At 41.9% G+C, this 16515-nt stretch overlaps 1 protein-coding gene across 1 annotated transcript in view; it reads right to left on the reverse strand.

Annotated features, from left to right (window-relative positions):
• Nucleotides 1–2852: 2852 nt before the first annotated feature.
• The window catches only part of MAN2B2 (mannosidase alpha class 2B member 2), a 44461-nt gene continuing 30798 nt past the window's right edge, over nt 2853–16515 (reverse strand). Inside the window, exons 18-19 of the mRNA XM_075194492.1 lie at nt 11926–12043; nt 2853–3358 (exon numbers count right to left, since the gene is read on the reverse strand). Coding sequence (XP_075050593.1) covers nt 3270–3358; nt 11926–12043 — 207 coding nt within the window. The 3' untranslated portion in view covers nt 2853–3269. The remainder of the gene's footprint in view (nt 3359–11925; nt 12044–16515) is intronic.

The following is a 16515-nucleotide window of genomic DNA, read 5'->3' on the forward strand; positions in this document are numbered from 1 at the left end:
GCAGATCTCTGGCCAGGCCCTACTCCGTGTATTACCTCCTGTACCTGTACGCTGCCGTGTGAACATAAACTTGTACTACACTGAGTGTAAGTCCTGGGGGCATCCGAGTACCTGTGAGCATAACCACTATATGAGAAAGGCGGCTGCTATAGGTGAAGACCTCTTCTGCTATAGTTCTACAAGTTTATGCCACACTGGTTGCCATAACAGCTCCGATCAGACATCAGCGGTCAGTGACGTCACTGACCGTTGAGGGGGCGCCTGCTGCCTCTATTTACACCTACTCTGGTATTGATCCTGGACTGTCTGACCTCTCTTTGGATCCTGATTTGGCACTCCTCCAACAGACTGTTATTGATTCTGGTCCATCTGACTACACTCAAGTTCACCTGCGCTTCACGGGCGCTTGGCTTAGAGAACCACGAACTGCGCCTCCCTTGTAGCTAAAACCAAACCTCCTGTCAGGTGAACCTACTGCTCGTGGCCTCTTGTTACATCTGTCCCCCACAAGTTGACCAGCAGGAGAATTATCAAGCGCAGTTGCTGCAGTGCCTTCAGGGAGTTGTTTCCCGACTGGACTCACTTCAAGGGGCATCTTTTTCACATGGAACTCTGACAACTACAACCCCCCGCCTCCCTTGTCTGCTCCAGTTAGTACCTCTAGTACTAGGGGACTATGTATTCCTAATCCTGAGAAGTTTGACGGTGACCCCAAGAATTGCAGAGGATTTCTCAACCAGAGAATTTTTCATCTGAGAGATCTGAAAGTTGCCTACATAATCGCTCTCCTTTCTGGTCAAGCCCTAGCCTGGAAGAGGGACGACGTCATACTGAATAATGCCACCTCCTTTATTGAAACCTTCCTGAAGGTATTTGATGAGTCCAGACGCATATCCTCAGCATTCTCCAGTTTGACGACCCTCCGCCAAGGCTCCCTTACCATGGGTCAGTATGTGGTGTAATTCCAGACTCTCACTTCGGGAACTCAGGTGGAACAAAGCTTTGTTTTCCACATTCTGGCAGGGGTTAACAGACTGAAAAAGATTGATCTGGCATCTCCCTTCTAACCTAGACAATCTAATCTCCCTTTTTGTATTAAGATGGACATCAACCACAGAGAACTATCCCAGGAAAAGGACCACTCTCGTTGATATTCTCGTCGCTAGCACCCCAGGTCAGTTTCCTCCTACTCTGCCCATTCCCGAAGAATCCATGCAATTGAGGAATTCACAATTTCTGATGCCCGTCACCCTGACCTCTTCCGATGGCTCCCATGACTTGCTTCGTGGACTCAGGATATGGTGGGCACTCCATTTTTTCAGCTTTAGACAAGCTTCATCCGCCATTGTCTTCTCTGCTGCAACCCCTTGTCATGATCACCATGGAACTCAGCTTATCTTAAAATAAGGTACCTTATAAAGTAAGTCGGAAACCCCCTTTATTTCATAAGGGCTCTAATATATGTATTTCCCCAATGTGTCACTGCAGGCAGCCCTCTTAGTCATATCATAATATTGTAGCCATCAAAGTTTAGATATCTTTGTTTCAGAGACATTTAGAGACAATAACTTCCTTCTTTGCAAGATACAAATAAAGTGTTTAAAGACCGCCAGACATTTCAGACCATGCAGCAAATATGTGGTAACCGTGTGCCTACGCAGGAAACCACAGATGTTTTCTGCACTGTAAACGGTATAAAAGATACTGTAACACCAACATAAGTGAACAAGTGAACACAATCATTATCTGGCTTTTGGTCCAATCAGCTGGAACACATTGTCCCTCTCTCACTTCACAAAAAAATACTAGTGTGATCGCCCTGGGAAATAAAACAAATATGGGCCTTTTTGCTCTGTAGAGGATGATGGTCATTCTAACTAATCAAAAAAGTCTGTCCAAAATAAGCATCCAGCACATGTCCAATTTGTAGTAGATGGGATTTGCCAGCCCCATAGCTCTTACCAGCAGAGACATATTTTTTATGATAATGGTATTAGTTGTATGGATTTCACATTTTTTATTTTAATCGTCAATGTCGCTGCTACAATAGCAGTAAATTGAAGGCTATCTGCATACTCGACCACCCAAACCTCACTATATTCCACCTTCTTGTCACTAGGACTAATGAGGCATACTACAGTAATTATATATCTTCTGAATCTGCAGGTCTCATTATATCTAGGTAGAAAGTAAGCTAGATCGAAACTCTCCCAAGTAGTGCCCTGCTTACCCTTTGTTTTTCTTATTTGCATTCAACTTGTATGCTCCTGTTATATGTATGTTCTCCCCATTGTCCACTGCTGCGGAGCAATGTGGCATCTTACAAATCAATGACAACAATATTAATAAGCCCTTAAAATCAATGGTAAATTATCTGACCTTAAGTTCAAGGCCTTTTCCCCTTTGACACCTTGACTTTATTGGATTATACCAATAGATTATGAATACCTTCAGTGTATTTTATATCTACAAGGTTTACCCGTTACTTTTGCTGCCACTGTACACAAACAAAGCGAAGCTCTGTGCCTTGGATATAGTTAAATCCATAATTGATTGAACACCGTCCAGTTCTGTATATAGTTAAATTCATCAAGCGGTTTTGGTTTCATATCGCCTGACAACAAAAATAGCCAACTCTGCCTGGTTGATATAAAAGCTTGGGTGAAAAACACAGGAGGAAACTGGACGGCATGTACAAACTAATCTGTGTAGTCAAATGTGGACATACCATTTAAATTCCTCTTTTTTTCACATGCTATTCATTCTATAGTGCTATATAAGAATATACACAGATTAACAGCCTACCCCCTGTACCTACGATATTTGCCCTACAGTAACATTTGCAAAAAATGAACCGATTGTAAAAATATATTTGCTTTGTCGTCAGAGGAGCACAATATACATTTTCAATTTTTTTTTACAAGATAATACAACTCAATTCTATATACACGTCCAAAGATCATGTAATGCCAGCCACTAATCTCTTACGGTGCTGCGCAAATATTTACAGGGAGACAGCCGCACTTCTATAATAAATATCTGCTTTTCGGGCAGAATACTATTAACCAGAAAGGTCATAACAAAATGTATGGAGTTTGTCAAGAAAGTTGGGCAGCTCAATGCTGGATGAACAGCTCTGTCTTACAGTAAGAAAAGTGGGACATGTATGATTCCCATATTAGGCAACTCCAACTTCTGCAATTAGTGTTGGCAAATAATGGGTATATATGTAATAATTCTGTGTTCATGTCAGGAATTTTGCTAACTGGTTATTGAAAATACACAAATAATGTTCTTATTTCCTTTGGTTTCAGAGTGAGCGTAAATTCTTCTGTACTCTTCATTGGTTTCCTTTGATCTGCAAAATAAAAATGCAATTCTTGTAATCAGCAGCATCATTACATAGAATTTGACGGCAGATAAGAACCACTTGGCCCATCTAGTCTGCCCATTTTTTTAACCTATGGTAACCTCTAACCAGATTTGATTCTTTATTCTTTGTAAGGATATTCTTATGTCTACCCCAAGCATGTTTAAATTGCTCTACTGTATTAGCCTCCGCCACCTCTGATGGGAGGCTATTCCACTTATCCACTACCCTTTCTGTGAAGTCATTTTTTCTCAACTTTCCTCTGGGGGCTTACTTTGAAAATTAATTTTTGGGCGGAATATCTAGTTTTGGGTGGTATTATACTTTAATATATGCATTAATGACTGTGTACACTACAAAGCTAAAGAACTGTAATGTTGGTCTTTAATTAATCTAACATGATATCTATCTTCTAGGTTCTCAGGAAAAACTGACATTTCATGTTGTTAAGTTTGTATCAAGGCAAGGAATGGCAGGATCAACACAACTATAGCTTCATAAACACGACTGTCAAGTTTGATTTAAGCCCAGGAGCAAATGCGGGTTTGTGCCGAAAAAAATGCACCTGTTTGCACCTGTATTTACAAGCCAAGATGGCATCTCTAGGCATGCAGAAATTTGAACCATCTGACTTCATGCAGCATGCAAGCAGTGAACCTGAATGCATTACTTAAGCAAAAATGTGATTTTTGTCCTTACATTACATTCTTTTCTCTGAATCCAATGGGGGCCACTGACACACAGGGATATAGAATGTTCAGGCAGGAGCTTCAGCACTTTAAATTTACAGGCAAAAGCTCAAGCTCCTCCTCTATTCCCCTATTGGCTGACTTAGAACTTCAGTATTTTACTAACAAAGTCCCAAAAGGACAGAATCAGCAGTAAAAAAAAGGAGTATAAAAGAAGTGGGGGAGGAGAAAAACAACGTTCTCCATTTAGAATAAGAATCCTAACAAAGGGAAAATAGAGAAACAGCAATGAACAAGAACAGAATCAAGAACGCAGGGAAAGAGAAAGACTTTCGGTCACAAACAGCCCCCTGAACCTGTACTCCATAAGGAAAGAGGGAGAGCTGCTGTGTCAACCTTTTAAGTGGCAAAGAACAAATATAAAGTGGCTACCATCAGCAAGCACAAAACAAATAGCAGGCAGCAAGTAGGGGTACAGAGGAGGAAAAGCTTGATCTTTTGTAAGTAAATTTAAAGTGTCCAAGCTTCTGCTCCAGCACCAAATAACCCCAGTGTTCCACTAACCCCCATTAGGATGAATGAGAAATTTAAATGAGAAGAAGGGCTGAAGGAGGTGTACTAAGAAGACATTCCCTTTTCTGCTGGGGGCACACAACATTTTCCTCCCCACAAAAGTATTTCTATGCACATTTTGCCTAATGTTAGAAGAAACATTCAAAACGCACAAAATGTCACATGTAATAAGCACAGTCCCAATTTCCCTGCACTCTCATGATTAGTTTGAAATAAGGATGGGTAAACCGAGCAATATTTTAACAGTAAAAATGGAACAGTCTAACTGAGTGAAGGGTGCTATATCATAGTTGCCAACATTGGAAACTTGTGTCCCAGGAAGCAGGTGGGTGTTTGGGGGCAGGGGTCGAAGAATCGCGTCGTTAGCCCCGCCCCCAAAGCCGACATCACTTTCTCGGCCAATAAACATAGGGGGTGGGGCCACGATGACGCATACACGCCACCACTAAGCCATGCCCCCTCCTTTTAATTTGCAGAGCCGGCCGGGAATCGGGAGAATTGCCTGCACTCCCGGGAGTCCAGGAGACCGACCCGGATTTTGGGAGTCTCCCAGTCATTCCGGGAGAGTTGGTAAGTATGTGCTATATTTGTAGTAAGATGGAGTTTGAAGTGACTTTTTTACTCTCTCTACCATGCGCAATTTCAATCGGATCTGCAATCCCACAAAAGTAGATGCAGATTGATTATCCAGGGCCAGTTTTCAATGCCAGCATGTAGGCGTACACCTATGAATGCTCTGGAAGACGGAGGGGGGGGGGTGGGGGAACACACATAAGTGCATCAGCACAAATAGAATGCTGTGTACACTCTTATAAATGACCTTTCGCGTGTTTGAAACATATGCTCTCCTTTGCATGTTCCTTCTCACTGTTCCCTTGCATAACACAGTATTTATTTGGGATCATTTTGCATAATCTTATTTTATAATTTATAGAAGAAAAAAAATATATTAACTAAAGTAAAGACAGTGAACATATGAAGACATTTCTCTGTTGCCCCCTAAATCGTTACTCTTTGAGCTCATATGGTAAATACAGTGCTATCTCTACTGACTGCTTAAGCCAAGATTCAGCCAATAAACTAGCTGGTTTTTGAAGGTAAGACCAGTATAATATCTGCCTTTTCTAGTTTATACAATACAATGAATTATAATAGTTGTGTCATTATTAGACACACTATAAGACCACGTTTTGGATGCTTAGGGTGGAAAGCAGGGATTGGAATGGTGACAACATTTTTTTAAAAAAAAAAAATCGTTAGAAAACAATATTTTTTTTTAAAGAAATTTTATTAAAATTTTACAGAACAGAGAATGAAGGAAACAGGCAAATTGGGAGAAGCAAATACATACTGGAGTTTCCAAGTAATGTTAACAGCATATTGTTACTAATATGAAGAGAACAAAAAGAGAAAAATTCAGGGAAAGATGAGAAAAGAGAAGGGAAAGGGGAATGATTAGGAGTAAGAGGGAAGGGGGAGTCACTAGCCAGAGAGCTGAGAAGAAAAATAAAGTGAAGATAAGAATCCAAGTCAGGACTACAACTAGGTAGTTAGGGCACAAAGGCCTTAAAAAGCAATGGGAGGAGAGGCTCCATGATATTCAGTCCAAGGACTCCAGACCCTATCAAATTGGACAGGGGTGTGGCAAAGAATGCTAGTGATGTATTCCATATGATAGACTTGCCAAATACAGTTGATGACAGGGGGCAGGGGTGGAGGGCTTTGGTTTTTCCAAAAAAAGGGCAATTTGGCATCTAACAGCACTAAGAATATGTGTAATACGTTTTTGAGTTGGTTTCGGGGTCTTAGGAATTGAGCGAGGGAGTAGAGAATAAGAGAGAGATGGAGGAATAGAAACCCGAGTAATGTTGCAGATTAACCGGTGGATCGATTACCAGAAAGGAAGCAGTTTTGGACTGTGCCACCATATATGAGACAAGGTACCCTCTTGACCACATTGACGCCAACACAGCGGTGAGGAGCTTGGATATATTATATGAAGACGATGTGGGACCAGATACCAACGGTAAAAAATCTTGTGACAATTTTCACTTATCTTAACGCAGATATAGGTCTTAGCTAGGTTCAGGCGAATCTTAACCCATTCCTGAGGAGTGAGCGACTCCCCCATGTCCTCCTCCCATTTAAGTTTGTGGGGGTCCTTTTAGTTGGGCATTTGTGTTTTACAATAAGGCGGTAAAATGTGGAGATCAAGCCCCCGGAAGAGGAGCAGAGATCACAGACGGTGACCAAAGGAGAGGTTAGATGTATATCAACAACTGTACGATGGATAGAGTTATATAAATGGCGAAATTGGAGATATTGAAACAAGCAGGACGTAGAGATGCAAAAGCGCTTTTGGATATCCGCGAAAGAGGTGAAGCGGCATGATGTCGGAGAGAAAGTTGATGCAGAAAACATAATATTTAAGTTGTAAGTGTACACCGTCTCCATGGCAGCTCGGTGACACAGTAGTTAGCAGGGCTGCCTCAAAGCACTCGGGTCATGGTGATTCTGACCAGTACACTATTTGTGTGGAGTTTATAAGTTCTCCCCGTGCTTGTGTGGGTTTCCTCTGGGTGCTCCGATTTCCTCCCATACTCCAAATAGAGGATTTTTAAAGTCAATTTCTCGGACTCCATTGGGCGTGTCAAAGTGTCCCCCAATGGCAGGAAAGAGAATACAGGTTAATTGGTTCTGAAAAATGGACCCTAGTGTGTGCATATGCGTATCTCTGTACAGCGCTGTGTAATATGATTGGTGCTGTATAAAATAAACAATGATAATTATACAAACTTGTGAAACTCTTTTAGAATGTGAAACATTTACTAAGCCCAACTAATACTTTACATTCCTCAGAGTTCTACAATCTGAGAACCACAAAAACAGAGAATCCAAAGTTATTTCTATACACAAACAGTACAGGGTGACTAAAGAGAAAATACCTAGCACCGCTTTCTCTTCACATTTACAGCTTGCTTAATAAATGTGGTCTAGATCACATGTCCGGAAAATCATAAATAGGCGAGTTTAATTTCAGATGGCTCGGTACTTCAGACCACTGAAACTAACAGACTTCCTGTGGGCTTGGTTTATATACCAGAAAAAAGGAGCACAGCTGATGTCATGAGCTTAATCAGTTACTAGGACCAGTGCCTGCAGGATTCTGTGTACAATACCAGGGTAGAATGTAGAACAGCTCAGATATATTTACGTTTGCTGAACAATGTATGGAGGGAAATGAAGTTCAAATAATATCATATTTTAAGATATATATTTTCCATATACTTATTTACAAATGGAATTTACTTTTATTCTATTATATATCAAAAACGGAAAGGCAAGTGGAACTTACGTTTATCAACATGTCCAGTGAGTCACCTGATCTCTACGGACTACAAGGTTGGACAGCTGTTGAACGCATCTCATGAACTTTGAACCTCAGCGGACAGTCATTGCAGTCTGCTGTCTGTATTGGATAACCTTGGCTTCCTATTCAGCACTCAGACCTACCCTTCTTTCATCCCTTAATTAGACCACTGCTAAATGTTTTTTGCAAAATTTCCAGAGGGTTGTCTCATCTTCACTCCATATCATCATCATCATTTATTTATATAGCACCACTAATTCCGCAGCGCTGTACAGAGAACTCACCCTCATCAGTCCCTGCCCCATTGAGGCTTACAGTCTAAAGTCCCTAACACACACACACAGACATACACATACATACACACATACACACACACACACACACACACATAAGACTAGGGTCAATTTGATAGCAGCCAATTAACCTACCAGCATGTTTTTGGAGTGTGGGAGGAAACCGGAGCACCCGGAGGAAACCCACGCAAACACGGGGAGAACATACAGACTCCTCACAGATAAGGCCATGGTCGGGAATTGAACTCATGACCCCAGTACTGTAAGGCAGAAGTGCTAACCACTAAGCCATTGTGCTGTCCATATACTATATACAGGGTAACCTTTCATATCCCCAAGATTACCAGAAAAGGAGATGGATTAAACAGCTTTCACAAGTAACAATTAAAATGGAGACTAAAATGCAGCTCTGATATAGACTTCTAATAGTGCCTGACCAATATAAGATAGCTGAGAATCGATGAACAAAAATGCATTAATTATCTATCAGATATATAAATATATTTTATATACTCTTTAAAAGTGTGCAAAGAACCTTGTATACCCAAACAGTCAATGAATACACTTGCTAATAACATCTGGTAAACTCAGCATACATAATTAGCAATAACTTCTAGACCCAATGTGTAGTAATTATATCCGGACATTTATAGCCTTCTCTTTAGGAACATATAAATCATCACAACTCATTTAAAGGGAGTAGAAACTTGGAACAGTGATGAAAATAATTTGCTCCCCACTGAACAATACGGCTTATTCGGGACCATAAACATCCCGCTGTTTTAGAGGAAAAGATCCCAATGGTAAAAGGAGGCTGTGAAGGTACAAAAATGCATCTATAAAACTCGGGACACAATTAATTATTATTTGTCATTCAATTAACCTACCTAGGATGTTTTTGCACTGTGGGAGAAAATCTGAGCGCTCAGCGGAACATACAGACTCCACACAACTAGGGTCCTGGTCAGAATGGAACTCATGCTTGGTTTGGTTTGGTTCAGAGCTGTACAATGCTGACCACTGTGCCAGCGTCCTGACAATATGGACTATCCAAGCTGTGGATTACATCTTATTGGGCACCATAAGCTCCAATTGGTGTAGAGGTTAAAAATCCAGCTGGTAAACAGATTTATGACACACAAAAAGTGTTTAGTAATAATGTGATATTGAAGTAGTTTTTTTTTGTTTGTTTTTTAAGATTCTTCTTCTTTGTTCAAGAAATCTTGTCTGTATAGAGTGTGTATTATGTCTGACATAACATTTACATTCTAAAATATAAATTAGTTGACTATTTATGAAACTTTTTAAATGTTAAGGGGCATATTCAATTGTTTGAATTTCCCACAGCGTTAAAAGTATTACTGTTATTACGGTAATACTAAGCCGGATTTCAGCGTGAAAGGTACCGTAATAACAGTATTTACACACAGTATTACCGTAATGACGGTAATAGTGCACAAGTCGCGTTACTTTTGCCAGTAACGCTAACAATTGAATATGTTGTTTTGGTCACATTAGATTTAAATTCAGAGCGTCTATGATTTATAGGTCTACAAGTGATATAAGAAGTTTTACCACATTTCTAACCTGAACGTGTAGGAGTTTAGCCGAGAAAGTTTAGATAAACGTTTAACACTATTATTATCAAATGCAGTACTAAAAAATAAAAAAAAAATAAAAAAATAAGGGCTAAAATATTACATCAATATAAGGTTTCAATAATGTATCAAGTTTTAACATTGGGAAGTGCTTCTTACATTGCTTTGATGAGTATGTATCTTTTTATACAAGGTGCTAATTAATGCTGTAAAATGATTGGTGGAAGGGGATTAACAATTCCTCTCTCTCAATTGAACTTTATGCCTATGATGAAACCATGTTCTGTGTAGAAAAGCATCAGGCCATATTGCTGGATGTTTTATATCGAATACCTGGATTACAGTTTATTTTATATAACGCAGAGCTTTACAGTTTGTCACACCGAAGATATCCTGGCAAAATAATTCAAGCACTATGTGAGCTGATTGATCTATGATACACTTTTGTTGTTGTATTCTAACCTATTTCACAGCAATCTATTTTCCATCTGGATTTTTCACTCTACACCATTGGGATATTCTGGTTCCTAATAAGAGGCAATCCACAGCGGGATAATCCATATTGTGTCCCAAGTGTAAGAGAAGATTTTTTTTGCATCTTCACATCTCTTCTTGTACCACTGGGATTTTTCCCCTGTAACAGCGGAATGTTTATAGTTCCGAATAAACGGTATTGTTCAGTGGGGAACGGTATTTTTCATCAAAATTCCAAGTTTCTACTCCCTTTAATGATTTGGGATGATTTATATGTTCCTAAAGAGAAGACTATAAATGTCATTATATAATTATTACACATTGGGTCTGGAAATTCTTGCTAATTATGCACGTTGACTTTACCAGGTGTTCTTAGCAAGTGTGTTCATTGTCTGCTGTGTCTGTTTGGATATACCAGGTCCTGTGCACATTTTTAACGAGTTTATTAAAACATTAATAAATGGTTTATAGGAACTGTATTTTGGTTTATTTTTAGGCTATATTTCATTTTTAAGAAATACATTTTTGGCTTATTGATTTACAGCTGTCCTATATTGCTAAACTATTATTAGAATATTAGCTCTGCTCTTTTTCATTTAAACTGTTACATATTAGGGATATAAGTTACCTTTTAGCTTTATATATTTTTTCAGAAATATTTATAAAAGGTTTATACCACTTAGTGATGATTGTATATTAGTTTTAGTTCTCATAAGTGCTGCATTTCATCCATAAGTCAGCACACGGACACTAGCAACATATGTGGCTTAGACAGGAATATAAGTCTACATTATTTTTTTCACATTTCAATGCATGCCATGTATTTCTCAACTGTCTCTTTGGATAGCACATATGGCAATTGAAAGCCAGCCATTTAGAGAGAGGAGACCTAAATGATGTAATTTGCAACTATATACTGCATTCCTTCGGAGCCCTTTGCTACAATATACTGCTCTATCATGTATAGTTGCCATATCATTTTTGCTAGACTAAGTGGGGGGGCTGGGCTATACTGGAGGATCATTATCTATTTATTTATATATAGCGCCACTAATTCCACAGCGCTGCACAGAGAACTCACTCACATCAGTTCCTGCCCCATTAGTGCTTACAATCTAAATCCCTTAACACACACACAGACCGAGAGAGACTAAGGGCAATTTAATAGCAGCCAATTAACCTACTAGTATGTTTTTGTAGTGTGGGAGGAAACCCACGCAAACACGGGGAGAACATACAAATTCCACACAGATAAGGCCATGGTCGGGAATAGAATTCATGACCCCAGTGCTGTGAGGCAGAAGTGCTAACCACTAAGCCACCATGCTGCCCTGTGTACCTAACTACCCAGGTTGTATAAAGGAGATCACCAAACCCCAGCAGATGCTATTTGTATTTAAATACATTATTGAAAATGTATTTAATAATAAGGTGCAAATGTCACACGTATTGCCTACCATAGCAATTAATCAACCGTTAATGACGCTGGTCCTTAATGTTGTTCATAATTAGGGAAACCACATCACATTCAATGTAAATAACATGGATTACAACCCACCTTTGCTCTTCAATTGCGTGGACTCCCATTTCCATCGTTCCATGGTGCCAAGGTCCCAGGTTCCGGTAAGAGAGCGCTCATCCACTGATGTCACCGTCCCCAGTCCTTTCAGAAGAGACTAAAACAATATAGAATTCAATAACTCAATGCATCATCAGAATATCCCCTACTAGTGAGTGCAGACAATCTGATTTAATAAAGCCGAACTTGGTAAGGATAAGAAATTCAGTTGAAAAAAAAATAAGCTGCCTATGAAACTAGAAATAATCAAAACTTCTGCAAACTGTTTGATCAAATTATACACTGAAATTTCTTCAAATTTAGACCGATCAAATTATTTATCGTTAGGAACTGGAGATCCCTCCAGCAGATGTCAGACTGGATTCGGATGGGCCTGTTCCTAGAGGAATTGAGCCTGCACCAGGGCGTTGATAACTGCTCGGAGCTTGAGGATGTTGATGGGTAACTGCTTCCTCCCGGGACCAAAGCCCCTGAAGAGATCATCTAGGTACGGTATTATTGTCACCCCCTTTAGTCCATAAGAGTGCAGCCATGACCGCCATAATCTTTGTAAATACCCGTCATCAGACTAAAGGCTAGAGCACTGAATTGGTAATGGTACATGTCCACCGCACACCTGAGAAGGCTGTGGTGGCGTTCCCATATCGGGATGTGAAGATATGCATGCCCGATATCCAAGGAAGTGAGAAATTCGTTCAGGTTCAGGATGGGCCGAAAGGACAAATCTGGTTTTTGCACAAGAAAGAGGTTGGAGTAATAACTCAAACCTATTTTCTCCTTCGGGACTGGGAAAATCACTCCAACAGGGACAGAATGGCACACTAAAAGGGCCAATCTTCTGCCCTGTCTTTTGGAAGGGAAGTGGATAAGAAATGCTGTGGAGACATCCCTAAGAGGTCCAGGATGTAACCTCTTTTCACAATGCCCCTTACCCAGGTGTCCGGAGAAGAACGGATCCACTGGTCCCAAAACAACATGAGACAGACCCCACTACAGAGCTTCTGGGAAGGGTGGGAGGGAAGTCATGTAAACTGTCGGTCAGCTTGAGTTCAGGGCGTCTGCCCGTCCAATCCTGCCTAACCCTCTGAGGAGCCCCCTTGCTGCAAAAGTCTGGCCTCTCCTGGAAGTTTCCCTAGTTCTACCAACGTAGCAAAAGGAGTGGAATCTCCAGCCTCTGGTCTTTGGGGCATTAATGGGAAGAAAGAAGCTCCCCTCCTGTGGCTTGAGAAATGATCTTGTACAGTTCTGGGACAAAAAGGACCGACCCCTCAAATGTTAAAGCCTCCAAAGCCTTCTTGGACTCTGCATTTGCCTCCCAGGATCTGAGCCAGAGAGTACTTCTGGGCGCTACTTCTAGGGGAGAGACCCAAAGCTGCATCAAGGATAACGTCACCCAAGTACTCGGACGATTCTTTTATATGTTCCGCTAAAGGTGTTAACTCTGATCTAGGCATCCCAGAGTGTATGCCCTCATTGAGTGTGCCAGCCCATTTTTCCACCATTTTCATCACCCAGATGGCTGCCATAAAGGGCCTAAGTGAAGAACCCAACACAACATAAAAATGGATTTTAAAATCCCTATGCATTTCCTGTCCGTGCTGTCTTTTAAGGAAGCAGCACTCGGAATAGGAATGGTAGTGGACTGATGAGCAATAGGGGAATCCACTCAAGTCGGAATCTCTCATTTTGCTATTTCTGCTTCCAAGAAGAGGTAAGTGAACCGGAACCGCCTTGGAACCTGAAAACTGCCATCTGGTTTCTGCAAAGCCTTGCTCAAGATTTCAGATAACTGCTGGAGGAAACCTCCGAAAACCACTAACTCTGCATCCTGAATATTCAGGGTCTGTCGGACAGTTAAAATTTGATCCTCAACCCCCTGTCTACTGGAGGAATCATCCTCCTATGCAGTCAAGTACTCATAATCGGAGTCCTCTTGGATCTCACCTTTCTCCTGAGTGTTCCGATTGAGAATCTCCCAGCAAATAGACCTAGGGTTCAGCATGGCGCGCATGCACGGCCTGTTGGAAGATAAAGTCTCCAACAGCTTCTCCAGGGAGGAAGACACTTTAAGTAGCCCTTGAACTGACCTTTCTAGGTCTCGCATCCAGGGATATTCCTGCGCTACTGCAATAGGGTCTGGAAGTTACTGAGACAAGAGTAGGAGGAACATTTTCATCTACTGCCACAGGAGACATTGCATTCTTTTTAAGCTCCGCAATGGGTGGGGGAGACCTCTGTACTTGGTTGTGCTAATCCCACTGCTAGTTATGGTCATCAGGGTGTGTGTACTCAGCTACACTTGTTGTCTATATCTGTTCTACATGGTCACTGCAATATACTCCATTGTATCCATTTATTTACTGCCTTACCAGTGCTAACATCTATGTATACCTTATTGCACACTTTGTTCAACACAAGTGCCAATTCCATGCTCCCCTCATACAACCCACAGTAGCAGCGTCCCCCAGATTGGATGAATGACAAATATAACATAGTGCATACACAGTTGTTCATAAAACATACATGTGATCCAGTGAACATCATCCTTACACATATATGCCTTACATTATGACACTGATGATATTTCTTTTGAGCAATGAAACGCGTTAGAGCTACTGTATTTCCCCATGTATAAGGCGCTCCCATGTATAAGACGCACCTTACTTTTGGCCCCGAAATTTGGAAAAAAAATATTACGGTAGCTGTCCTTGCCTGCTGGATCCCCGCTGACTGTCCCCGCCTGCTGGATCGTGCTGACACTCTGCCTTCTGCATCCCCGCTGCCTGTCCCCCGCATGCTGGATCGCGCTGACACTCTGCCACCTTCTGCATCCCCGCTGCCTGTCCCCCGCATGCTGGATCGCGCTGACACTCTGCCACCTTCTGCATCCCCGCTGCCTGTCCCCCGCATGCTGGATCGCGCTGACACTCTGCCTCCTTCTGCATCCCCGCTGCCTGTCCCCCGCATGCTGGATCGCGCTGACACTCTGCCTCCTTCTGCATCCCCGCTGCCTGTCCCCCGCCTGCTGGATCGCGCTGACACTCTGCCTCCTTCTGCATCCCCGCTGCCTGTCCCCGCCTGCTGGATCGCGCTGACACGCTGCCTGTCCCCCTCCTACTGGATCACCCCCCCCCTCCACTGCCCCTGTATCGCTACCCCTGTATAAGACGCACCCAGGTTTTGGACCCAAAATTTTTGGGAAAAAGGTGCGTCTTATACATGGGGAAATACGGTAATTGCCACTTTGGATGCGATCGCTACACACATCATGATATTGGAGAAGTGAACCCTCTGGGGAATGAATAAGGAGCGATGAGATAACAACCCATTATATATTTTAAATCCCTACAAGTCCTTGGCTGTTACAAACGGACTCTATATTCCACCACAGGCTCTTAATATATAGATTACACCCCAGTTTGGGGTGAACACAATTAAAGGTGCAAAGATATGAATGAACCCTGAGATTATTATTTGGACTTTCTAAGGTACATAAGAGGGAGGTTTATTAGGACTCACGATTACCATTTTCCATGGACATGGTGATGGATGAATGAATTTCCTATTGCATTTAGCCACACTTCTTGGAATTTATATATTGGACATACATTAATTAGCATATTTGGGGTGTCGGGGGCAATTCCAATCAGAGTGCTATCTTTGTGATGTTTTAGGTTTTTACTGTGCTTCTATGGGTTTCCATTTATAATCCAAAAACATATTGGTAGGTTGTCTTCTGACTAAATTGCCCTTAGTGATGCGTGGTAGGTAGTTTAGGTTTTAAGCTCCACTGGGGCAGGGACTAATGTGCGTGAACAAGCATTTTCGGATTATAATAATTATATTATATACAGTCTTTGTGCTGTGCATTGCCTGGTCCAGTTAAGAATTCTCCCTTCGCATCCATGTTGTGAACGAGCACGCATCGAGCACACACATCCATGTACGTGAACGAGCACGCATCGAGCACACACATCCATGTACGTGAACGAGCACGCATCGAGCACACACATCCATGTACGTGAATGAGCACACACATCCATGTAGGTGAAAGAGCACGCATCGAGCACACACATCCATGTAGGTGAACGAGCACGCATCGAGCACACACATCCATGTAGGTGAACGAGCACGCATCGAGCACACACATCCATGTAGGTGAACGAGCACGCATCGAGCACACACATCCATGTAGGTGAACGAGCACGCATCGAGCACACACATCCATGTAGGTGAACGAGCACGCATCGAGCACACACATCCATGTAGGTGAACGAGCACGCATCGAGCACACACATCCATGTAGGTGAACGAGCACGCATCGAGCACACACATCCATGTAGGTGAACGAGCACGCATCGAGCACACACATCCATGTAGGTGAACGAGCACGCATCGAGCACACACATCCATGTATGTGAACGAGCACGCATCGAGCACACACATCCATGTATGTGAACGAGCACGCATCGAGCACACACATCCATGTAGGTGAACGAGCACGCATCGAGCACACACATCCATGTATGTGAACGAGCACGCATCGAGCACACACACACATCGGCACAG

This window comes from Mixophyes fleayi, chromosome 1 (assembly GCF_038048845.1).
Source record: "Mixophyes fleayi isolate aMixFle1 chromosome 1, aMixFle1.hap1, whole genome shotgun sequence".
NCBI classification, from domain to species: domain Eukaryota; kingdom Metazoa; phylum Chordata; class Amphibia; order Anura; family Limnodynastidae; genus Mixophyes; species Mixophyes fleayi.